The sequence below is a fragment of the Rhincodon typus genome, chromosome 3 (assembly GCF_021869965.1).
Source record: "Rhincodon typus isolate 14 chromosome 3, sRhiTyp1.1, whole genome shotgun sequence".
In the NCBI taxonomy this organism is placed as follows: Eukaryota; Metazoa; Chordata; class Chondrichthyes; order Orectolobiformes; family Rhincodontidae; genus Rhincodon; species Rhincodon typus.
Window position 1 is genome coordinate 113,718,023 of NC_063334.1, and position 26,885 is coordinate 113,744,907.

The following is a 26,885-nucleotide window of genomic DNA, read 5'->3' on the forward strand; positions in this document are numbered from 1 at the left end:
CAAAAGTAAAGCTCATTGGGATGCCTGGAGGCCAATAATCAGTACAATATAACTGTAACTCTTTCTTCATTTCCTTGGTCAACTGTGGCTTATTCAGTAACCCTCTTCTGAACTCTGACTGCGGGTTCAAGTCCCAATTCTTGTCTTGGGCATAAAACTTTAAGGTTGCCACTCTGCTGTAGTACTAAATTATTGCTGCCATCCTAAGGATGAGACATTCAAATGAGCTGATGTAAAAGACACTGCAAAAAAAAGCGTTGTTGAGAAAGAGCAGAGGAATTATTCCTGGATGTCTGGATAATATTTGACCCTTAACTGACACCAGAGAAACAGGTTATCTCGTTATTATGAATTTCTGTTGGTGGGAGCTCTCTGTCCATAAACTGATTACCCTCTTTCCTGTGCTACAACAGTCATTACACTTGAGGTTGGCTGTAAAATGCTTTAGAGAAAGTTTGTGAAAGACTGTGTCGGAAAGCAAGTCTTTCTTTATTCATTTTTCTCTCTCTCCCATAATGTCCCAAATCTTGAGGCAGTCAGCTGATTGTTTGCAAATTCCCTGTGGATGCTGCTCAATAATTGATAGCTGGAAGACTTACCAGAGCAATCGGAATCAGGGTAACCGATCAGAACTTGCTGAATTACAGTAGTAAGGCTGTGGATTCTTAATGATGCTTGGTTAACAGAGCTTTCTGTTTCAGGTATTGTGCCTATTCATGAGCCGAAGATGGTCTGCACTTTGAATGAGAACTTCAACAAACTCTGCCAATCCAACGATGTAAGTCCATTTCTGAGTTCATAGCTTGGGCTACTTTACACAAAATTCATAAGGTCCTCGTGACATTGAATTCTGCTGAAGATTCCATATAAATAAATGGTGCGATCATTGATGTATATTCAGGGATCTTGCCCATATGGTTACAGAGAAAATTCAAAAACCTTCATTGGACCTTCATTTTGCAAGCCTCCAGAAACCTCATTTTCTGTCCTGCTTCTTTATCACACTTTTGTTTTCCACTGAAGTTAGTCACTAGTTGCATAAAGTAGTTGTGCGTTCTGGCCATGAGGTAGCAATATTTACCTCTCGACTCTGTCATGTGGGGCTGGGATTTTTACATTACTAGCATGGCCTAAACAAAATGCAAGGCATTTTACTCTGGGTTACTTATCTGTCCAGGTTGCTCTAAGTTCGATTTTAACAGATGACTCCGGGCTAAACTGGGATTTTTGCCAAAGTGCTGCAAAGGCTAAGGCAGAAATGTCTTGATTTGGTAGACTCCTCCTTTAAAATGTCTGCAGTATATCATATTTTAGTTCTGGGAAGGACGGGACAGGACACAGTTAGAACTGACTCTTGTGGCGGTAGTTTGAGAGCAGCAACAAAGACATGCAAGAGCCAAATTGGACTGCATAACAGGCCCACCTCAGCTCTCTGAGATCTCAGTGCAGTTGCGTTAAAAGCTGGTACGCCATCTTGCCCTCATCCCTCATAGTACCTGACCCCTCCATGTCCCAATGTCCCTTCCATTCCCCTCCATGCTCCTCATGTCCCATTCACATGTCCACTGAATTCCCATTCCCCCTCCATTGTCCCTCACATTCCTCATGTCACACCCAAGTCATTATATATTCCCCATACTCCCTCCATATATTCTCTTTAGCCACTAACCTAAGACACAGTATATGATGTGGAGGTGTCGGTGTTGGACTGGGATGGACAAGGTCAGAAGTCACATGACACCAGGTTTTGGTCCAACAGTTTTATTTGAAATCACAAGCTTCTGGAGTGCTTCAGATTTCAAATAAAACCTGTTAGACTATAACCTGGGGTCGTGTGACCTCTGACCTCAGACACAACAACAGCAGACATCAGGAGACACGCGTATGCAGATGAAAGAATGTCTCATAATCTGATAGAGCTCGCATTCAAATGTGCTTCACGATGACACCAAAATCTCAATCGTAAAGTCCATTCAAAGCAGTATAAATCCCATGAACTGTTTGATCTATTGTAAAAACAATGACAAATCTGTCTTACGCATCAGATAAAAGGCAGATAACCATTCAAGTGATTTTTAAAACAATAAGTTAAATTGTGAACAGTGATCTCTGCTGAGATCAGTGGTTGTCTATGTTGTGAAACTGAATCAAAGCATTCACAATGTGCTGATCAGTAAAACCAAACCTTGGGACATCCAAACAATGGAGTCTATCGCAATTGTACAAACCAATAACTTATCTTTTCTCTAAGCAACACCAGATAGCCTGCTATTCAATTCACTTCAGCAGCACATTTTTTTTTACCTTAAGTGAAAGCTGCAAACATTTCTTTTGGAATTGGTAATTTAAGCCACTTCTGACACTGTGAGAAACTAGAATAGAAAATGGTAAGTTAACAGGTGGCATTGGAATAAGGGAGAAATTAAGCATTATAAATCAGATTCACAATGCATCAATGTGAATTTACAGAATATAATAAATAAAACTGGGAAAGTTACAGGTACAGATTGCTAAATGGAATTATGATCTGTTGGATATAACAGTGACTTGATTCAAGGAGGAGCAGGAGTTTGGTGTTAAATATTCTTGGTCACAAGGTATGCAGAAAAGAAAGAAAATTAAAGAGGTGGCAATATTCTCTAAGGAGAGAATTTCACTGCTAGAAAAAAAGAGAATGTTTCAGAGGGTCAAGTAGAGAATTGACTTGGATAGAGCCCAGGAACAAACAGGTACAATTGCATTGCCTGTTGTACTCTATAGGTGACCAGCCAGTGGGAGGGAGGTAGAGGAACAAATCTGCAAGGAACTACTTAAACAGGCTCAAACATTAGAGATTAATCAGAATGGAGGACTTTAATATTCCAAATTTCGGCTGCATACGGTAGGTGGTGGTGTAAAGAACAGAAAGGGGCAAGTGTTCTGAGATTGTATTCAGGAGAATTTTCCACAGATCATGTGACCAACTCTAGATGAAAAGAGGCACTGCTTAACCTGATTTTTGGCAACGGGGTGGATAAGTAGAACAAATGTCAGTGGGAGAATGTTTTGGGAAAACTGACAAATATATCATAAGCTTTCAGAAGACAGCGGAAAACAACAATGAACAATCCAGAATAAGAATAATTAACTTGGGGAGAATCAACTTCCATGGGGCACAAACAGAGTTGGATTGGTAGACAGGACCCAAAAGTTCAAAGAAGAGATGGTTCGGGCACAATCAAGGTCAATTTCTTCCAGAGGTAACAGTAGGGAAAACAAATCTAAAACTCCTTGAATGTAAAAGGAAATAGAAATTAAGAAAAGGAATAAAAATATGCCAATGACTGGCAAACAAAAAAAATGCAAACTGTGAGGAATGCAAAAGATTCTTAAGGGAGGTAAAAGAGCAAATATCAGAAGCAAAGAGGAATTGTGAAAAGAAACTAGCAGTTAACATAAAAGGGAATCCAAAATGATTTGAGATGCACATAGTTAGGAAATGGATGGTAAAGGAGGAGTAAGGCCAATTAGCGACCAAAAAGGAAATTGAAACATGGAGACAATAGGCACAGCTGAGGTATTAAATGATTATATTGCATCTGGCTTTATGAAAGAAGCTCTGTCACTAGAAATGTTCAAACTTAATAAGGAAGTAGTATTGGATAGTGTGAGAGGTTGACAAGGCACCTGAACCAGATGAGATACATCCTAGGATAAGGAAGAAAGTGAGTGTGGAGATTGAAGAGACATTAGTTATGATTTTTCAGACTTCTTTAGACTCAGGAATGGTGTCAAAGCCTGAGGAGTGGAAAAATTTACACTTTTTTTTCACAGGAATTGGCAAGACAATTATTGATTAGTAAGTTCAACTTCGATGGTGGAGAAACTTCTGCAAACAAAACATTAGGATGGAAGTAATAGTCATATGGACAAATGGAAATTAATTAGAGAGAACCAGCAGGAATTTCCTGAAGGAAAATCATGTTTAACCAACTTGCTAGAGCTAAGAGAAAGGTTTGATGACCACAATTCTGTTGGGGTTTCATGCATGGATTTCCAGAAGGTATTATGACACAGTGCAACATAACAAATGGATGAGCAAAGTTTGTGCTTAATCTATAAGAGGGCCAGCAGCAACATGTATACAAAATTGGCTGTGAGAGTGATAACAAACAGAGTAATGGTTTGCAGTGGAATTTCCCAGAGGTCAATATTAAAATCTTGTGTTTTTCCTGATACATAGCAATGATCTAGACCTTGGTGTACAGCAAACAACTTCAAAATTTGTGGATGATACAAAACTTGAGAACATTGTTAACATTGAGGGGGACAGTGTAGAACTTCAAAAGGACATTGACCAGTTGGTGGAGATGGCAGGTAGGTCGGATAGATGACAGTCAATATGGAGAGGTGTGAGATGATATATATATAGGTAGAAATAACATAGACAGTACAAAATAAAAGATATTACTCTAAAGAGTATGCATCAGCAGAGAGACCTAACAATAAATGTGCATAATTCATTAAAGATGACACAGAGCAATTAATAATGCACACTGTATCCTTGGTGACATTAATTGAGGCATAATGTAAAGACCATAATATAAAGGTTTTCTGAACTTATATAAAACACAAATTAGATCTCAGCTGAAGTACTGTGTACAGTTTTGGATACCACACTTCTGGATGGATGTGGACATATTGGAAACAGTACAGAAGAATTATACAAGAATGGTTCCCCGAGTGAGAAACTTCAGTTATGAAGATAGATTAGAAAATTTTGAATGTTTTTCTTGGTGAGGAGATTTGAAAGAAGCTTCAAAAATCATGAGGGGTCCAGACAGAGAGAAAGTGTTCCCACTCATAAAAGAATCAAGAACAATAGGACACAGATTTAAAGTAATTTGTAAAAAAGCCTAGTTCTGAAATGCACTGCCTAGAAGTGTGGTAGGGTCAAGTTCTACCTGAAGCATTCAAGAGAATATTAGATGACTATTTGAAAAGAAGCCATATGTAGAATTATGAGGAATAGGCAGGAGAATGGCACTGGCAACAAAGCTGATATGGTGAGGCAATGCAGGTACAATGGCCAAATGGCTAGAAGTACGCAAATGTCAGAGGAGTGTTTCTGGGTAGTTTTTGCTCCCTTCCAGGACACTCCACAAGTTATGTCCTTTAAGTAAACTCTTTAAGACCTAACTGTTTGACCAAGCTTTTGGTTATATGGTTAAGAAATGGGTTGAGTGGCAGGACACAGAGGGTGGAGATCATGGGCAGTTACATTAATTGACAGTGACATAATCAGCAGTGAATGGCATGGGCCTCAACATTCACCACATTTATTATCAGCTTAAATTATGGGATTGAAAGCCACATTCCAAATTTGCTGATAACATATAGATAGGTTAATGTTAGCTTTATAGCTGGGAGCAAAGAAAAATGTAGAAAGTGCTAGATTCAGGAAAGTGATCAAAATTGTTGAAAATGATCTCAATATAACGAGATCATCCACTTTGAACGTAAACATGGTAGAACACATTCTAAATGATAAAATGTTAAAAACAGCAAGCGGGATCAGTGATTTGGGTGTCCGTGTGCATAGAATATTGCAATGTGATTAAAAGATTCAGAAAGTATTCATAGAACCGAACGGAATGCCGATCTTTGTATCGAGAGGATTTGATCAGGACGGGGTAGAAGTCATGACTCAGCTGCCTAGAGCGCTGTATAATCTAACCTGAAGTGCTGTGAGTAGTTCTGGGAATTCATATTAGGACGGGTATATTTGTTTTGAAGGGGGTGCAGCATAGGTTTGCTGGAATGATACCTGGAATACAATAGATAAGTTACAAGGCAATATTATACAAACTATTATTGTGTGATTGTGTAATTTGGAATGTCCGAGGTAATTTGATTGATTTTGAGATATGGAAGGGCACAGCTAAGATAAATAGAGAAAGCCTATTTCCATTTTGTAATGGAGCCTAGGACTGGGGGGTGGGGGTGGGATGGTGTGCAGAATAGTGTCCAGTCTTACAGGAAGGAATATAGGAATTATTTTCACACAACAAACTGTGATGGTTGTTCAGAGCTTTCTTCTGCAAATAGCAATTAATGGAAATCAATTGATAATTGTAGAACTGTGCTTGATAGTTTTGTTAGCCTTATTTCCAGTGGATAATGGGCCAAAGAGTTGGTTGTGGAGTTAGGTTGCAGGTCAGCCATGAGCTTATGGATTAACATAACAGCCTTGAAGGGCTGTATGTCCTACTCCTATCTTACATTCTCACATTCTCCAAGTTGTTAATAGGCACACTAACTAAGAGCTGTGAACTGAGCAAGTCTGTAAGTAGAGTGAAATCTGAAGCATTGATGTTTCCCAGTAAAAGCCATTCAAAAGAGTCTGCTACATGCAGTCTATTCTCAGTGAAAGCCAGCATGACATTTCTCTACAGCTGCTGTGGAATTGAGTTATTACAAAGATATCTGCTGAAAGGTTGCTTTTCATCTTTTTCTAAACACAACTTCTGGGATCAATTCAAGATGAGAAAACACTTGAAAGTACTTTACGTGAGGTTGGAAAATGCTCAGAAGATCCAAACCCATACCTGCCGCTGCCAAATACCCTGCCTACAGCTCATAAACCTGGAATTATGCTCCTACCTGTTGGAATGTCACTTCTGTTCCATTACCCTGGAATCAGATGCCAAAAGGTTTGGGGAAGTGTCATCGGACCTGAAACATTAACTCTGATTTCTCTTTAGAGATGCTGCCAGACCTACTGAGTTTTTCAAGCCATTTCTGTCTTTGTTAAAGGTTTGGAGCAGTCGATGGGAGAGGGGGATGGAAAATTGGGGTTACTGCTCATTTTGAGCCAATGCAAGTTCCTTGATGAGCCTGTCAAAAGATGCTAAATTGTGCATATTAATTTCAAAAGTATAAAGTAACCATAGAGCTGCTCTCTCTCATTAGGCAGAGTCAACTGGTGGTGAATATAACCTAAGGATCACCTTGCCTCAAGTGAGGGGCAAGGTCAGGACTTCTATGGTGACCTCAGTTGATGTGGGAGTTGAAGCCATTCTGTTAGCATTATTCACCAACTGTCCAGCCAACCGAGCTGTCCCACTCCCGGGGAGTCAAACCTGGGTTGGCAGCAAAAGAGCAGGACAGTCAAGACAGTACCAATTATGTTTTGAATAACTGAGATTAAGTCTGGGTTGGCAAGCTAAGTGAGTGTTGAAATTCTATAAAGTGATATGGCTCGCAGTGTTTCTATAACTTCCCTATTGTTAAATCGCTGTTACATCACCTTGTTTAATGAAGCAAATTGAGCTAATAATGATTTGAATTGATTTATTATTGTTACATGTACAGAAATACTGTGAAAATATTGCTTTGCATGCTATTCAGCAAGATTATATCATACATTAGGTCATTAGAGTAATCAAACAGAATGCAGAATAGTTCCAGCTGCAGAGAAGGTGCAGCAAGAGATCAACTTTGAGAGGTCCATTTGGAAGTCTGATAACAGTGGGGAAGAAGCTGTACTCGAATCTGTTGGCCCGTGTTTTCAAACTTTTGTTTTTTCTGCCCAACTGAAGAATTAGAGTTAGAATTAGATTTATTGTCACCTGTACTCAAGTTACAAAAAACAGGAGCAGTGAAAGGTGTACAATGTCGCCAACACATAGGGCCATCTTAGGTTCAAAGTACTTAGGTACAAATCTTAGATACAAAAAGTAGAGAAAATAAAGAAAAAATGTCACACTTCATCACAGATATACATAGTATAAGTGAGGAAAATAAAAAATAAAGCTAAAAAACATAACGGTCTTTCGATAAGAGGGTGGAAGAGCATATAGCCAGGGTGGGACAGGTGTATGCTTATATTGGCTGGTTATATTGCCAATTACATTTGATTATATAGTTCGATGAGTTGGAAGTGTGGCAATCTTGGTTATGTTTTCACCAGGTTTTTGATTTCCTGTTTGAATATCTCACGCTATTTCATTATTTTCTCCTAGTTGAACATGACATTCCATTTGTTCATTGTGGCACTGGCTGGAGCAGGAGCAGCAGTCATTGCTATGGTGAGTGAAAAACTGAGACCACTGTCAGCCTTTAGATGTGGCATAACCTGCACGTTGAAGGGTACAATAAAGACCTTAGTTCACCTCATTAGAGCTGTGTTAGCCCACAAATATCGACATAACCTCGAGTGTGAATGAAGTCAAATCAATAAGAAATGTTTGAAAAGGTGTATTTATTTTCCAATGGAGACAGACATAAATCCCCAGTAACTGGATTTACAAGAGCAATGGATAGTGACACAGGATTGTTTTTTTTGACTGTGGGATAAACTTATTGACTTTGACAATGTGAGGTTTGATTCTGTGTCACAGAAGACAATCTCAGGGGTAGCAGCTGGAGTTTCTTTCTTTCAGCAGTTATTTACCAGCAAGGCTCAAATCAGCAGTATTGGACATGCAATAAATTTTACCTGAACCCACCTTGGAATTAAAGGAGGACATTTCTAGGCAGAATTGCGTTGCTTTGTTTAGGAGAAATGCAACTTGGAGCTTTCTTTGTATTTATACTTATATCTGGATGGTAACCAATTAGGTGACTTGAATAGTTGAGGAATCTTGTCCGTAAGTGGGTTACATGTTTATACATTGTTGCACAGAAAAAAACTGGTATTAAATTCTGCACATGTTGTTTGAAAATGGCAACTTATAGAACATAGAACAGTATAGCACAGTACAGGCCCTTCGGCCCACGATGTTGTGCCGAACTTTTGCCCTAAACCTAAGGCCTATCTAACCTCCACCGCTACGTTATACTATCATCCGTATGCCTATCTAATAGCCGCTTAAATCCCCCTAATGAGGCTGACTCCACTACCCTCTCCGGCAATGCATTCCACACCCCGACCACTCTCTGAGTAAAGAACCTACATCTGACATCTCCCCTATATCTACCTCCACTTACTTTAAAACTATGACCCCTCATAATAGCTACCTCCACCCAAGGAAAAAGTCTCCGACTGTCCACTCTATCTATACCTCTGATTATTTTGTACACCTCTATCAAGTCACCTCTCATCCTTCGTCGTTCTAAAGAGAAACGCCCTAACTGTCTCAATCTTTCCTCGTAAGACCTTCCCTCCATTCCAGGCAACATCCTGGTAAATCTCCTCTACACCTTTTCCAACACTTCCACATCTTTCCTGTAATGAGGCAACCAGAACTGGACACAATACTCTAGATGTGGCCGAACCAGGCTTTTGTATAGCTGGAGCATAACTTCACAGCTCTTGAAATCAATCCCTCTATTAATGAAAGCTAACACACCATACGCCTTCTTAACAACTCTATCCACCTGGGTGGCAGCTTTCAGGGAACTGTGGACATGAACTCCAAGATCCCTCTGATCCTCCACACTGCCAAGAATCTTTCCATTAACCCTGTATTCTGCTTTCAAGTTTGTCCTTCCAAAATGAATCACCTCACACTTTTCAGGGTTAAACTCCATCTGCCACTTCTCAGCCCAGCTCTGCATCCTATCAATGTCCCTTTGTAACCTAGAACAGCACTCCGCACTATCCACAACTCGACCCACCTTCGTATCGTCTGCGAACTTACTAATCCACCCTGCCACTCCTACATCCAAATCATTTACAAAAATCACAAATAGAAGAGGACCCAGAACAGATCCTTGTGGTACACCACTCGTAACTGAGCACCATGTGGAATATTTTCCGTCCATTACCACCCTTTGTCTTCTAAGGGTCAGCCAATTCTGAATCCAATCTGCCACATTTTTTCCCCCATCCCATGCCTCCTTACTTTCTGCATGAGTCTACCATGGGGAACCTTATCAAATGCCTTACTTAAATCCATGTATACCACATCCACTGCTCTACCTTCATCTACGTGTTTGGTCACCTCTTCAAAGAATTCAATAAGGTTTGTGAGGCATGATCTACCCCTCACAAATCCATGCTGACTATCACGAATCAAACTGTGCCTATCCAAGTGATCATAAATCCTATCTCTCAGAGCCCTTTCCAATAATTTGCCCATCACTGAAGTAAGACTAACTGGCCTGTAATTTCCGGGGTTATCCCTATTTCTTTTTTGAACAAGGGAATGACGTTTGCCTCTCTCCAATCTTCCAGCACTGTACCCGTGGACAATGAGGATGAAAAGATCATCGCCAAAGGCCCTGCGATCTCTTCCCTCGTTTTCCATAGAATCCTTGGATAAATCCCATCAGGCCCAGGGGACTTATCTATCTTCAACTTCCTCAAACTTCCAAGTACATCTTCCCTACTAACATCCACCTCCTCTAGCCTACCAGCCTGTCTCACATTGTCCTCCTCTACAACTAGGTCCCTCTCAGTTGTGAATACTGAAGAAAAGTATTCATTCCAGACCTCTCCTATCTCTTTAGGGTCCGTGCACAAATTCCCTTTACAATCCTTGTACGGCCCTCCCCTTTCTCTGGTCATTTTCTTATTCCTCACACATGTGTAAAAAGCCTTGGAGTTTTCCTTGATCCTGTCTGCCAAGGTTTTCTCATGCCCCCTTATAGCTCTCCTAAGCCCTTTCTTCAGCTCCTTCCTGGCTAACTTGATTCCTCTAGAGCCTTTACTGATGACTATGATGCAACCAAGTCTTCTACAACTTGTTTGGTCAGAGAGGTCTTCTAATGTTTCAAGCACAGCAAAAATAAATCAAAGTTATTTACTTTTCTTTCTCATCATTGCAATTTTTCATGCATTTCTAATATTAAACAGTTAACTTATCACTATTTGGCACCTATAGGACCAGGAATGTGCTGATTGATCAAATATTCCAAATTATCAAGAGGCCCATGTAATCAATATAAAAACACACTAAGTAGTAGAAATGTGATGTAGGGGATATACACCCCACTGTTGTACTTTATTTACAGCATAAATCACTTAAATAATAATGCAACTTTGTCTTAAATGAAGCATCCTGGCAGAGAGCCTTCTCACTTACACGCTTAACTGACTACTTGGACATCACAGAGATCTTGATAATACAGCAAATTTCCAGTATTTCAGGTATACAACTTCTGCTGGTTTATCGAGAGAGCCTGTTCACAACGTGACAGTTAAAATAAAGTTTGATGCATATCTATGGGTTTCAGGCTGGCACCAAGCCTTTGGAGTCATCAAACGGAAAGCTGTTTCAGGTGTCATTCGGTTATCACATACATGACTGTAAATTCCGATTTTAACAGGCATAATATTTGAGTATCCTGTAGCTGATCTACCTCCTTTGCTCCTCACCTCATGGTCCCCATCCCACCTCTTCCCTTCTCCAAAAGAGCTAGGTTCAGCACAGTTAACAGGACTGCTAATCCACAGCTGTACCCTGCCATGGAAGTTTCACAATTTAAGCTTGCATCTTTATTAATTTTTTAAAAAGTACATGGATAATGATTTAAAATACTGGCTTTTAGTAGAAGTAACCATGGAGCTGTGGATTGCTGTTAAAAATAGAATCCTGCTGATTCAGTAATTTATCTGATGGAGAAAATCTGACACCCTTACCTACTCAGTCAACCAATGCTCTTGAGGGATGGAAATCTGTCATCCTTACTTGGTCTGGCTCCAGACTCGCAGCAATGTGATTAACTCTTACCTGCTTTCTGGGCAATAAATGATGTCCTAGCCAGCAACACTCACATTTCACGAACAAATATATTAAAAAAATGAATAACTTCTACCCCAGATCAAGGTGACTGACTCTGGACTAACATCTGAAGTGGCCCAACAAAGCTTATTTTTTAATTCATTCACAAGATGAGGGTGTCACTGGCTACGCCAGCATTTTTGCCCATCCCTAATTGCCCATAGGCAGTTAAAAGTCTACCACATTACTCTGTGCCTGGAATCACATGTAGACTAGAATAGGGATGGATGGCAGTGTCCTTCCTTAAAGGACATTAACGAACCAGATAGGTTTCTCGTGGTCATCACGACTTCCAACTCCTGATTTTTATCGAATTCAAATTCCACCATCTGCCATGGTGGAATTCCAGCTCAGGTCCACAGAACCTTACCTGAGTCTCTGGATTAACAGTCCAGTGATAATATCACTAGGCCATCACCTCCCCTTTAAATTACACAAAGCCACTTAACAATAGGCAATAAATCCTGATCTTTTCAAAAATGCACTTGTGCTGAGAACAACTTTTAAAATAGTGTAAATAAAACCAGACCTTTACAGAAAATAGTTAAATGTTCTTTCAAGGATGTGAAGTCTTTACAGGGGGTTGAGAGCAGGTTTAGGTTTTGAAAGAGCTGGCATATCACAATAAGCCGACAGACTGACTGCTGTGCAGCTTTATTCAATGATCCCATGATGCTCCCATCAAGAGGTGCAGGAATTCTGATTTGAGTGCAGACAATAATAATAATCACATTGCACAAGGAGGAGACTCTGCGACATGCAATGTAGTCAACTATAGTACCATTGTGTTGCTACCGTACATTTCGAACAGCAGCTGAATGGTAAGCATTTATTTATTTTTAATACCTTCAATCTCACAATGCTGTGGGTTTTCTGGCAGTGAAGATTTGTGAGTGATAATCAACGACGCTCACGCATGGCTGAAGCTATTTTTCTCAAGATGTACCCATGCAGTAATCTTTCTTCTGCCAGTTGCTTGCTAGATGACACTTTCACAGCAGGATTAGATTGTGCATCATAATTCACACTGTGCAATCAGGCTGTTGCTGACCCTGATCCCAGTTGTCAAAGGACTTGATCCGCTCCACCAGGTGCACAAGCTGCCAAGTCACTTTGGTATTTAATGTTTCAAACCTCTTTTTTCAGGCTGGTAATATTTTGGTTCCCTTGCCCTATGTCACCCTTCACATAATGGCTGAGACTGGGAAGGTGGCATGTGGACAAAGACCGTTGCTGTCAAGAAAGCATAGTCACATTTGCAAAAGGCCCAATGATGTGCGCAAAAATAATTATACTTTGCATTAAATTATCTTAGATAAATGCTAACTATGTTATTTAGCAAGCATAATAACAGAGGATTGTACACAAGTCTTGAAATTATTCTGGCCATATTTTACATTTAGACAACACCCCTTTGCCCACAAGGCTTAGTAGAGACTTCCACTCACTAAACATTAACTTCCATCTTAAGCTAAGAATGTTCTCGTCATGTGATGGAGGTTGGTACAAATACATCATTTAAAAGGCATCGAGATGGGTACATGAATAGGAAGGGTTTAGACTGTATGGGTCAAATGGTGGTGAATGAGACAAGATAATTTAGAATATCTGGTCAGCGTAGAGGAGTTGGATTGGAGGGTCTGTCTCTGTGCTGTACAACTCTATGATTCTATGACTCCTCACTGGTTTTGTCTCTCTTTCATTAGAGAGCAGTCTATGGTGTCTTTCAAATTTTGAATAGTCTAGGCTTTGACAAAAAAGGGGAAGTATCTTCTATGCCTTCCTTGTTACCTTAACTACATAGGACACCAAAAGAAACATGAAACATCCCATAATACTCACTGAGGTGAAAGCAGGAACTAGCACCCTAACAAAGACTAAGAGAAGAATCTACCCAATAAAGGCAGCACTTATTACTGCCATGAAAAAAAGCCACATTGGATAACATATCCTTGGCTCTTTGCTCAGCTGATTTCCATGTGTTTGTACAATAATACCTGCAAATCTTTGTGTCTTGGACAAGCAGATGTTCGGTAGCGATGTTATCACAAAGTTCTGTGCAGGAAATTCCTTAAATGCTACGTACAACAGATTAAAAGCACCTATATATCAACACAGCTTCCCAACTGAATAAAAATCCTGCCAAACAAAGTGTAAGTAAAGAGTGAGGATGAAGTATGTGAATGTTCCAGCACTGCGGGGAAATGCTTCAGTGATCTTCATTTCTGCTTAAAGATGCAGGGATCCACAATCTGCTTTAAGCTTTGCGGAGCACTCACAGAATAACCAAATTCATCGGGTTGAAAATATCTTGCTAGACTATAAATTGCATAGAGAGGGTATGCATCAAGTCATTGAGTATTATCGATAATGCAGAATTCTCATGGAAAAGAGATGGTGGTACTGTCACTGACCCAAATCTGGGGACCCAAATCTCTGCAAATTGCCTGTAAACCTGAAGCAGCTTTCAGATCCGGGACCTTAGTTTTGCAGACAAGAGCATAGAGATTCTTCTTCATGTCCTGGTCAATATTTATCCCTTAACCAAACTTCACAAAAGACAGAGTGTCTGGTTGTCATTGTTTTGCTGTCTACGCAAGCTTGCTAATATGCCAATATGTTCTCACCTCTGCCACATTTCAGTAGCAATGATGCCTCAAAGCACACATGAACAAATAACAGAAGTAGGCTATGTGGCCCCTTGAACATTATCCACCTTTCAATAAGAACATGGATGATCTATTTGTGTTTCAAATTCTGCAGTTCAACCTGCTCCTGATAATCTTTGATTCCTTTTTTTAAATTCATTGGTAGGAAGAGGGCATCATTGCCTGGCATTTGTTGCCCATCTCTCGTAGCCCTTGAGAATGTGGTGGTGAGCTGACTTCTAACAAGACTAACAATGCAAGTAGGGAGGGAGTTCTACCTACAACATGTGGACTGGAGCAGTTTAAGGAAGCAGCTCACTGATACCTATTCGGGGCAATAAAAGTTGGCCAAGACAATGATGCGCGTATGCCATGAATAAATAACAAAGAAGTGCACATTCCCCTGGCGCAGCATTGTTACCATAAGTTCAACTTATTATCAGTTAGGAACCTCCTCCATCTCTCTTTGATTTTCTGTCAATATATTTAGATGTGATCCCCATCTTTGCTGAAAGCATGGACAGGTCTGAAGTCAAGGGATGTCCCCAATTATTCACATCACAGCAGTGAGCCTGCCATTGTCATTACTCAGTACAGGTTCTGAAGAGTTTACTTTTAAAGATATGCCCAGTATCAAGATAGTGACTGGACTGAAACTTGAATTCCTGAATGACCTATAATGTATGATGTCTAATGGTAGCCATCATCAATTCTCCCTGTCTCTTAGACAGGCCAGTTCTCAGAGAAAATATTTGCCTGAATTTATTATTTCTTATTGGTTGAAGTGGAAGTGATTGTGGCCTGTCAGTTGCTACGGTGACAGTTGCAGACACAGACTGCCAAATATCAAATCTGCTTTTCGTCCTCTTCCCGTGTGAAACAACGTGCTTATTAAATGCAAAGAATGGAAAATAAATGTGTGCGTGGACAAGACAGAGATGTCGAAGGAGAAGCTAAAGCAAAACAGAAGTAGGTTTAATGTTTCCTTTGGCTATTTCTCTGATTGTTCACCATAATGTCAGTAGGAGATTGGCAGAAACTCCATAAAAACAGCTCAATTGACCAGTTGTGCAATCCTTGGAGACCCAATCACTATAGTCCTCTGTGGTAAAGAATCCCACAGATTCAGAAATTCCTACTCATCTCTCATAAATTAGGGATGTCTCACTCTGAAATTATGCTCTCTGGTCCTACACTCATCCACATGGAAAAACTCACTTTCCTTATCTATCCTTTCAAGTCTCCTCAGAATCTTGTACATTTCTATAAGGTCACCTCTCATTCTTCTCAAATCACATGAATACAGGCCCAACATACCTAACCTGTCCTCATAAGGCAGTTACTTCACACTCAGGAACAAGCTAGTGAAGCTTCTGTGGAATGCATCCAACAGCCAGGATATCTTTCCTTAGATAAGGGCAACATGGTGGCTCAGTGGTTAGCGCTGCTGCCTCACAATGCCAGTGACCCAGGTTTGATTCTAGCCTCGGGTGACTGTCTGTGTGGAGTTTACACATTCTCTCCGCATGGGTTTCCTTTGGGTGCTCTGGTTTCCTCCCACAGTCTAAAGATGCACAGGTTAGGTGAATTGGTCATGCAAAATTGCCCATAGTGTCTTGGGATCTGCAGTCTAGGCGGATTAGCCATGGGTATTGTAGGGTTACAGGGATGGGGTGGGTCTGAGTGCGACGGTCTTCGGAGGGTCAGTGCAGTCTTGATGGGCTGAATGGCCTGCTTCCACACTGTAGGGGTTCTATGATAAGGGGACCAAAGCCATTCACAAGTCGGGTCTGACTAGTGCTTCGTATAGGTTTAGTAAAACCTCCCTACACTTATAGTCCATTCCTTTTGAATTACAGGTGAACATTCACTTGGTCACTACTGGACCAGCTATCAGGGCCAGATTCTTTAATTATTGAATTCAAGTTTCACCATCTGCCATGGTGGAATTTGAACAAACACTCCCAGAACAAAAAAGCTGGTGTTCTTGCTCACTGCTCCTGAGGCATTACCACTAAACCACCACCTTGGTTATACAAAGAGCCTCTTGGTAATACAGAACTTGAGTATTGTTGGAAAAAAAAGAGTCAGGTCAGTGAAATTTTGTTTTAAATTTTGCTCATCAAGATAGAATCACAATGAGATTTGGTGTTCTTGCAATTAGAGTAAGATTAAAAGACTCGAGACCATGTGTCTTCTCACAGCAATACCAAAGGTGAAGTAGGTGGTTTCTGTAATGGATATTTCAGCAGACATATTTTTAATCAGTAAGTAAATCAAGGTTTATGGGAAAAGGCAGAAAAGTGGAGTTGTGGATTATCAGATTAGCCATGATCGCACCGAATGGAGAATCAATCTCGATGGGCTGAATGATCTACTGCTCCGACACCTTATGGGCTTATGGAATAGTAATTCAGCAAAGAGACGATAATCAAAGTGAGCAGAAGCTGAAATCCCTGATGAGTTTGAGAATTTGAATCTGACGGTTAAGAAACTGGAAATAATTTACAAAACTGGTCCCAGGAAAAGTGATCATGAAATTGCTGGGTTTTCATAAAAATAGGAAGTGATTCACTGCCATCCTGCGGTGAAGGAAACCTGTTATTCTTGCCTGGTCTGACCTGATATAACTAAAGTCCCATACACAGTTACTGCCTAAGCATGCTCTGAAAAGGCTGAGCACTGCAATTAGTATTCAGCTTCTGAGGATGGTTAGCTGCTCTAAAGCCAAATACAGGCAGTCCCCAGGTTGAGAGCAGGTTCTATTCTGGAGTCAATTTGCAAGTACACAAGTCAGAACACAACGCAGGACAATCTAAAGCAGCCATTTGTAAGTGAGAGACAAATGATTTTATGTCATCTCTTTAAAGTGACACATCCCTGTATGGCCTCACAGTCATAAGTATAAGCTTTCATAAGTCAGCTCTTTGTTAAATGAGGACCCGTACAGTAACAGAGGGTAAGGTTGGATTAAATTCAGCGAAAAAAGTAATATGGCAGATTTGGAGTTGTCGAATGATGAATTTGCCAAAATCTCCAGGAAATGTGGGCTGTCTAACTTTCAGTATAAAGAGCCTTGATCCTCCAACATTGATAATTTTCACTGAAATTTACATCTCAAGACTTTATAAAACACACATTTACTGACTTCACATTAGTTTCCAGCCCTCTCCCATACCCCTCACCCCTTCGCCTCTACTCCAGTGGGTCTGTGCTTCCTGATGCAATTGCACCGCCTGAACAAAGCCAGAGGGGGGTCAGGTCCACATTGAGGGATTAATCTGGTTTTGTATTAGACCAGCCAGCCATGATGAGAAAACAGATATCAGTCTCAGTCTGCAAGATGTTCGGTTCCTTGTCACCATCTTGAAGGCAGCAAGGGAGTTGGTGTGACTGAGTGCCTGGGTGGGCATCGCAGTGCCTTCGTTGGGAACAGTCCTGATGCTTCCCAACTTCAGAAAATGGAAGACGAAATCAGCCATGGGATCCTGCTTTGTCTGGACTCCCATATGTCAATGGTCAAAGTGTGTGTGAGAGTGCAAGGAGGCTGCATAGCGTTGCCCCAGCTCAATTCAATAATGGTAATCAGCATTATAGATGTACCATCGGATCTGGGTTTGTGTCATTAATGGGAATATTAGTCATATCAATTCCAGCCAAGCTTACGGTGGTAGGTATTACCCAGCATTTTCCAGATGTTAAAGCCAGGCAGCACACTTCACTTGTTCCTAATTCATGTGTACATCAATTTGTTAGACAAGCTGATGCTTACTGTTGTGACCACTGTTGATGAGTAGGACTCGTTCATTAATGTCAGTCGTTGCTGTAAGGCAGTCAGGTAGAAGGCAAAAGTCAAGGCTTTACACACAACTGCAAGCAGACTTGTTTTTAATGGTACCAATTGTTGATCTCTCTCCACCTTTCACTGAAATCCTTCATAGCTTGTGTGACTGGTGTTGACATCTTGAGTGTCACCTCCTGACAATTACATCAGGAGTTAATAATTAATGTCAGTTTCACCGTGTGCACAAGTTATTAGACATCAATGTGAGATCAGTACCGAGAGAGGTTGGAATACATTCTTATTGATCACGAGGAGAACTCAGAATGAAGAGAGAATAATTGTAATGTTAAATTTATTCCTGACTGAAGAACCGACGGAGAAGGCATTCCTGTTGGAAGAATTGACAGAGAAGGCACAAAACATTCTGGAAGACATGTAACCTGGCTGTAATTTTAAGAGACTAAATTCTATTTGTTTTTACATATATGTGGGATTTATATTTATTGGAAGAGCATACCAATAGAATCTTGTTTTATTTGGGAATGGTTGACAGCTTAAATGGGTTTATTCGGTTCGTCAATAGTTTAGTTAATTTGTTCACTGTTAGAGCTAGATAAATAAATTGTTACTTGTTGATTTTAAAGTCAGTGTCAGCGATTTACTTTATTTATCCACTCGAAGTTGCTGAAAGACGCATTACCCCATTTTTCACACTCCTTTTATAGATTATACGGTGAGGTGCTCTTATTTAGATGTTTCAGTTTTAGTTCTCGGGGGGGGGGTCAACCTCCACTTTATAACAAATTGGGTGCTCAGATATGTTATATGGATGGATCTGAACTGATTTCGACAGATTTAGACAGATCTGGACAGATTTGGGATACAAAAGGTCCCAGCAGATTTAAACTTGGGGGCTTGTGTCCTAGGTCTTTAAATAAAACTAAGTGAGAAGTGGAAAAATCTGTTTAACTTCAGTAGCTTGTTGTTGGTTAAATCAAAAATGGGGAAACAGCTCTTAACATTGCTAAAGAGATTCTGGGGCTCGAAGATGCTTGCCAAATTTGCCAAGAAAGTTTAGAAAGACAGAAAAAGGTGACACTTTCAGAATTAGGAGACATGCTAAAATTGGGTTTAAATAGGGATAATGAAATAACTGAAATTGTAACAGAGTTAGTCAAGCATTCAGGTACATCAGAGAAACAGTCAAGTGCAGTGGAGTTAGAAAAAAATTAAACTGCAAGTGAGACAACTGGAGTTAGAGGAAAAAGAAAGGTGAAGAAGATTCCTAGCTGAAGAGAAAGAAAGGGAACAGAAGCAGTTTGAATTACGACTAAAAGTAGGAGAAAGAGAAAAGGAAGGAATCGTCCTTGCAAAACAAAAAGAAAAAGAGAGAGAAGAAAGGGAGGAAGAGAGAAAATTTGAACTTCAGAAGCTGGCAATTTAACAGGATTGTCAATTTAAAGGGATGGAGATGAAGATAGAATGTAGTCTTAGTGAGGACGATAATGATAATGAGCAAATCCATCATAGCCAAAGGCCTGGTAGGTATATATATACAATATGTCCAAACATAACCAAAATTCGATGAATAGGATGTAGAAGCCTTTTTCATTTCCTTTGAGAAATTGGCTGAACAAATGAATTGGCCAGAGACTGTGTGGGTAATATTAGTTCAGGCCAAGTTGGTAGGCAGGCATAGTGAGGTGTTTGCAGCACTATCAGAGGAGGTGTCGGGAGAATATGAAGAAGTAAAACAGGCTATTTTGAGTGCCTATAAACTGATACTAGAAGCATGTAGACAACAGTTCAGAAATATGAGAAAGGAACCAAGTCAGACTTATCTCAAGTTTGAAAGAATTAAACAGAGCAACTTCAATAGATGAATGAGAGCATTAAAGATGGCAAAGATATATGAGGCTCTGAGAGATATTATTCTCTGGAGGAGTTTAAAAACTCACTTCCAGAAGTGATAAGAACTCATGTTGTGGAACAGAAAGTTAAAACAGCGAGAAGAGCTGCAGAGATGGCGGATGAATACGCTTTAGTGCATAATTTGAAGTCTAGCTTCTGACACACTCCGTGGGGGATAGAAATTGAGAAAGGGAGAGATCCTTCAATGAGAAACAAAAAGTAGATCACAGTGGGAACAGTTTACCATGTGTGAAAAAAAAACCCAAGAGGGGAGAAAAAAGTTGAGACGCCTCAGGTGTTTTCACTGCAAAAAGGTGGGACAAACAAAGTCAGCGTGCTGCTGCTTTAAGAAAGGCCCTAGGAAAAAGGATGTGGTAAAAGAAGCTAAATGTGTGGAATTAATTGAGGTAGTGAAGGAAATCCCAACACAAGTCGAGGGGATGCAGGAGAATGCACAACCTAGTCACAGGCTGGATAGTAAGATAGCACCCGAGCTTTTCAAAGACTTCACGTGTGTGGGTATATTATATCAGGTAGAATGGAGCGGGTAGGTAAAGAAGTTAAAACATTGAGAGATATGGGAGCTAGCCAGTCTCTAATAGTAAGAGATGAAAATATTTGCACTCCTTCTGAAATATTGCCTGAGAGATTGGTAATTTGTCGTGAGTCTGTGGAATTCATTACCTCAGGAAGTAATTGATGCCAAAACATTGAATGTATTCAAGAGGCAGCTAGATATAGCACTTGGGGTGAATGGGGTCAAAGGTTATGGGGAGAAAGCAGGATTAAGCTATTGATTTGGACGATCAGCCATGAATGTGAAGAATGGTGGAGCAGTTTTGAAGGGCTGAATGGCCTCCTCCTGCTCCTATCTTCTATGTTTCGTTTTTCTATGTATCTGTCCCAAGAACAGAGAACTGAAATGAAATACCAAGGTATAGAGCTGGATAAACACAGCAGGCCAGGCAGCATCAGAGGAGCAGGAAAGCTGATGTTTCGGGTCTGGACCCTTCTTCTGAAGATTTCCCCAGCATCGGCAGTTCCTACTATCTTGAACTGAAATGAAAGACTTGTTACAGACCTAAAAGGACCTATGTAGAAATAGAATAGGGAGGACTAATGCTATAGTATATGAGGTTGACATAGGAAATGCTGTTCTGATAAAATGACACCCCAATAGGCTTAATCTTCTCAAAGCAGTGCATGTTCAGAAGAAAGTAGAAGCGATGCTCCAAGAAGACATCATAGAAACGAATCAGAACGTGTGGAGTTCACCAATCGTGTTGGTTCGCAAACCTGATGGTACTTAACAATTCTGCATGGATGATCGGAAGGTCAACGCTGTGACCAAATCTGATTCATACCCAATTCCAAGGCTGGAGGACTGTGTGGAAAAAGTAGGACAAGCCACTTATATCACAAAGTTGGTCTTACTTCGTGGTTACTGGCAAATACCTTTATAACCCCTTTATAACTGCATTTATAACTCCAGATGGGCTATATTAAATTAAAGTAATGCCCTTTGGAATGAAAAATGCACCAGCCACATTTCATACGCTTATGAACAGAGTTGTTGCAGGATTGACTAATTGTGCTGTCTACATAGATGACTTAATGATCTTTAGCCATTCGTGGAAAGATCAAATGGTGCATTTGGCAGAGTTCTTTGAGAGACTACAGAAGGCAAAGTTGATCATAAACTTGGAAAAAACAGAAATTGCTAAAGCAGAAGTGACGTCGTTAGGGCACAACATCGGACACGGACGGATGACACCGAGGAATGTGGAAATGAAGGCCATTGAGGAATTTCCAAGACCATCCTCGGAGAAGGAGAAGGTACAGAGCATTCCAGAAGACATGTAACCAGGCTGTAATTTCGAGAGATTAAATTTTATCTTTTTTTCTGTAAGTGGGACTTGAATTTATTAGAACAGCATACCATTAGAATCTTGTTTTATTTGGGAACGGTTAGTGGTTAGAAGGTGTTTGTAAAAGGTTTACTTAATTTGTTCACTGTTAGAGTTAGATAAATAAATTGTTACTTGTTGATTTTAACGTGAGTGTCAGCGATTTATTTTGTTTAACCATTTGAAGTTGCTGAAAGGTGATACCATCTTTCACATTCCTTTTATATGGTAAAGTGCTCCTCTTTGAGTGTTTTGGTTTTAGTTCACAGAGTGGAACCAACCTCTGCAGTGTCCAGGGATATGTTAGTTCGGCGGATTAGCCCTGGGAAATGCAGGGTCCCAGGAATAGGATCGGGGTGGTGGGGGTGGGTGTTGAGTCTGGGATTCTCTCCAGGGTGTTAGTGCGGATTTGTTAGACTGAATGGCTTGTTTCCATACTGTAGGGATTCTAGGAAGTTCATCCCACACATGAACGACTCTCTGTGTAAAAACAGTTGCCCCACATGTCTTTTTAAAATATTTTTCCTCCCACCTTAAAAATATGACCCTAGTCTTGAAATCCTCCCCCAACTCCAGGGGAATGCACCTGCTATTCACCTTATCTATACCCCTCATAATTTTATAAACCTCCATAAGATCACCTCTCAACCTCCCATGCTCCAGTGGAAAAAGTCCCTGCATCTCCTTATAACTCAAATCCTCCATTCCTGGCAACATACTGGTAAATCTCTACTGAACCCTCTCCAACTTAGTGATATCCTTCCTATAACAGGATGATCAGAACTGGACACAGTAAACCAAAAGATTTCTCACCAACATCCTTAAAACGTCAACATAACAACATATCCACTTGGAGAATCATGCTTTTCCTCGACATTGGTTTAAGTCTTTTATTTTCTTTTATTGTTGTTGAGATCTATCAACATCCTGGTGATTACCCTTGGCAACAAACTAAACTGGATGAGCCATATTAATACTATGGTTACAAGAGAAGGTCAGAGCCTACAAACATTGCAGCTAATAACTCACTTCCTGGTTCCCCAAAGCCTGTCCAACATCTACTAGGCAGAAGTCAGGAATGTGATGGAATATACCCCAGGATGGGTGCAGCTTCAACAACACCTAAGCAGTTTGACATTATCCAGGACAAAGTTACACACTTGATTGGCACCACATCCACAAACATCCACACCCTCCACCAACACTCAGAGCAACAGTGTGTCCAACCTACAAAGTGCACTGCAGAGATTCATCAAGTGTCCTTAGACAGCACCTTCCAAACCCACAAACACATCTATCTGAAAAGACAAGGGCAGCAGATACATGGGAACCCCAGAAGCTGCAAGTTCCCCTCGAAGCCGCTCACCGTCCTGACTTGGAAATATATTGCCGTTCCTTCACTATCCTTAGTTGCACAATAAATGTATCTATTTACTACAGTAGGAGTGCTTAAAGCAGGTTCCACATTCTCACTACTCTTTGAGTGAACACATTCTTCCTGATTTCCCAAGTGTATTTCTTGGTATTGATCTTATATTGATGATGGCTAATTATGTTCTTCACCACTAGAGAAAAAAAATTCCCATGTATCAATTAATTCAAAACCATCTTCATTTTAAAATCTGTGTTCAATCTTCTGTCTTTTCAAAGGAAAATGACCCAGCCCGTCAATTCCTCTCCCAGTTCCCTTGATCATTTTATTTTTCTGTGCAGGTTAGGGTAGGTATGTGCTTATGTATAGGTTTTTGTGTGTGAACATTTGTGTCCGCAGATGAATAATCACCCATGTCCGACACTGATCTTACTTATTACTCAAGAAACCTCATGCTGTGTTTCATCCTGCAGGTTCATTACCTAATGGTGCTCTCTGCCAACTGGGCCTACGTGAAAGATGCTTGTCGGATGCAAAAGTACGAGGATATCAAGTCAAAGGAGGAGCAGGAGTTGCATGACATCCATTCTACCCGTTCGAAAGAGCGGTTAAATGCCTATACATAAAATGTCCTTCCCCCTTACTTGCAACAGTCACTTCTTTGTGTCTGGCTAAAACTTAACAACTGACTCACAACCCTGGTTACCAGTTCAGTAAGTTCCTATGTGATTTGCCCACACATTTTTTTTTGAAAAAGTGATTTAAAAATCCAAATGCCTCACCATTTAGGAGAAAGGACAAACGTCATTCCACGAACAAAATTCCATTGGGTTTGTGAAATGTTCCTTCTGATCATTTTTTCTTAAATGAGACTTTGATATTTGTGATTTTTTAAAAAGATAATTCTTCTCTCTTATTTTTATTGATAGAAAATTTTTAATGGAACCATATATAAAGGGAAAGAGAGAGATCTATGCTCAAGTTGGGAAATCACTGTGGCTGATTTCATTAAATAAATGCTTAAAGCACTCATATCAAATTCCTCTATTTCCCATTTAATGGAGTTTTCTAATGGATTATTTCTTTGATTAAAGAGGAGATTTTGATACCACCATGATAACTTATGTGCTACAAACCACCTGTAGTCATTTCCATGCCATTGTTTTCCCTGTTTAAATTTTCTGAATGTCAGATGATTATTTGAATTTCTCGTGACCTGATGATCCTAATAATCAGTTTTCTTTACATTGCATCCTGAGTTTTCCTACTTAGTTCCATTAAGAAAATGTAGCTCTGGGAACCCACATAGGTCCTAGCGATGCCTGTCTATTTGTGGAACATTCTTTATTCCAGTCCTGCTCAGTGCCCCTCTCCTTCACCACCTCCTGATATCCTGATGATTATGCCAATGCCTCTATACAAATTGGAAAATTGCATCATCCAAAAATTCCTTGGATTTCAGGAGTAAACTGAATAAAAAAGTTTATACTTGAAATATTAACATATTTCTGAATGTTGACAGATTACTTGTGTACTTCCAGTTGGTCATTTTAAACAAGGTGAGATTGTGGGTTGAATTGATAGTATTTGGAGATTTCATCCTGTCATTCCATTAATTTACGGTTTAGAGTCCTTTATTTAGGTTGACTGAGTGTGTCTACCCCTCCTTTGATTCCTTAAAATCTTGGCAATCCCTGCTTTGCTGAGTGCAATTGGGTTCCACCAGCTTTTCTTTTAAAAAGACTTTTTCACAGGACGAGGTCAGAGGTTTGTTCTCCATCCCTCAATTCCCTTGAGAAGTTGGAGTTGAGCTACTTCTTGATCTTCCATTGAGGGCTACTTCTCAGTGGCCTTGATCTTGTGGGGAAAGGAGGCATTTTGAGGACACTATCAAGGCCTCGAGAAGTGACTGGACAAATAATGAATGTTCACGTTGCTGCAACGTAACCTGTTTCATAGGAGCTTACTGCTACAGGACACACACTCCCACATTCTGTTTCATCTGGACCTTTGCTTAGCGACTGCATTTTGCAAGAACTTTTAACTGGAATACTTCACATTTAAAGGGGGGAGGGGGTGTGAGAGTAGGGAAATAATGCTTTCAGTTCCCAATTTGGTTCCGGCAACAAATATCCGCTTCAGATTAAATGGCCAATCTTTGACAGTTTAATCAAGCATTCTTTGTCGAGTGAAAGTAGACTCAAAGTGTAAAATATGTAGTTTCTGACGTGGCTGGGGACAATAAAGGAATACATTTTTTTGTTCATTGTGAACGTCATTTTGGCTGCTCATGGCAAAAAGTTGATGTTAAATATTTAGATGAGGGATGAATGAAGAAAGCTGCCAGTGAAACTTGTAATGTAAAAGTCATTGAGAGCAATCCATCAAAACTGGACCAAAATGGGTGTGTTGGATTTTATTCTGTATTGCCTATTGATACTGCTCTTTGTACGCAGTATGGTGTCTCCCTTAACAATGTAGCCTGAACAAGATTTCCATCGGTGTTTTTGGAAGTGAAATCCTAGTTCGTTTTTCTTTTGGTCCATTCCTCGGACCCATTGTGGACTATGGTGAGCTGTTTCCTGACGTAAGTGCATTTTTAATGACATTAAAGGAATTGAGATCCGCTTTATACTGTAACAGTCATGCAACATTTGGTAATTCCTAAGCGTTTTCTGTATTAGATTAAGAACTTTGATGTAGTTGTTATTCGTAGCATGGTTATACACTAGATATGAGAATAGTTTCTCAAGAGTTGACGGCAAGTTTGTTTTAACAGTAGCCTCTCTTACTGTATCAGTACTGTGTGCAGTATTAGGGTGCCTATGTTTCCAGTATTATGTTGCGACTCTCTTCAACAACATTTTATTGTAGTGTTGGATTCCTTTCATGTGATATCTATAGGTTGTGTCAATTTAATCTATGTCCTTTGATTCATATATGATGTCTTGTATTCGGTAATAACTTAATGCTATTGGCTTTCTGGTACTAGTCTTTGTATTTTCACAAAGAATGCTTTGTAGCAGGCTGTATAATTAATCTGTTTTTGTACATGAATGTGCCAACAGCTTGACAGTGGCTTTTATTTGACTGTAGGAAGAAAATGCTTGCAATTTAATTAATAAAAATAAATTTGTGTACTTGTTCCTCTGTGGAGATTTTGCCAATTTCTTGATCAACTCGGTGGTGCCATTTGTGGAACATAATTAGTCACCATAGCTAAAATGTATCCATGTGCATATGTGTGTGTGTGTTTACATGTGTTTGCATGCATTTGACTGTGCGTGCAAAAGTGAGAAATCTTCTTTGTTGTTAACAAGATGAGGGAGGTTAGTGTTAGGGAGTAGAGTATCTCCCACTTTTGACCTATTCTTTACGAACATCAAAAATTTCCAGGCCAAGCAAAGTACATTTTTGTAGATCAGTTTAGGGGTTGCCAAGATTAGTCAATGGCTCTGTTGTTGAGTTACCATGTGACTGTCAGGATTGTGAAAAGTTGAATGAGACAGGCCTTGTTCCTGTAATTCCTATGGGGAGTCTCACTGACAAAACTTA

The 26,885-nt window shown here is 40.0% G+C and overlaps 1 protein-coding gene across 1 annotated transcript in view; it reads left to right on the forward strand.

Annotated features, from left to right (window-relative positions):
• The window catches only part of gpm6ab (glycoprotein M6Ab), a 136,293-nt gene extending 109,858 nt beyond the window's left edge, over nt 1–26,435 (forward strand). Inside the window, exons 5-7 of the mRNA XM_048594034.1 lie at nt 702–778; nt 8,004–8,069; nt 23,804–26,435. Coding sequence (XP_048449991.1) covers nt 702–778; nt 8,004–8,069; nt 23,804–23,956 — 296 coding nt within the window. The 3' untranslated portion in view covers nt 23,957–26,435. The remainder of the gene's footprint in view (nt 1–701; nt 779–8,003; nt 8,070–23,803) is intronic.
• Nucleotides 26,436–26,885: the final 450 nt, after the last annotated feature.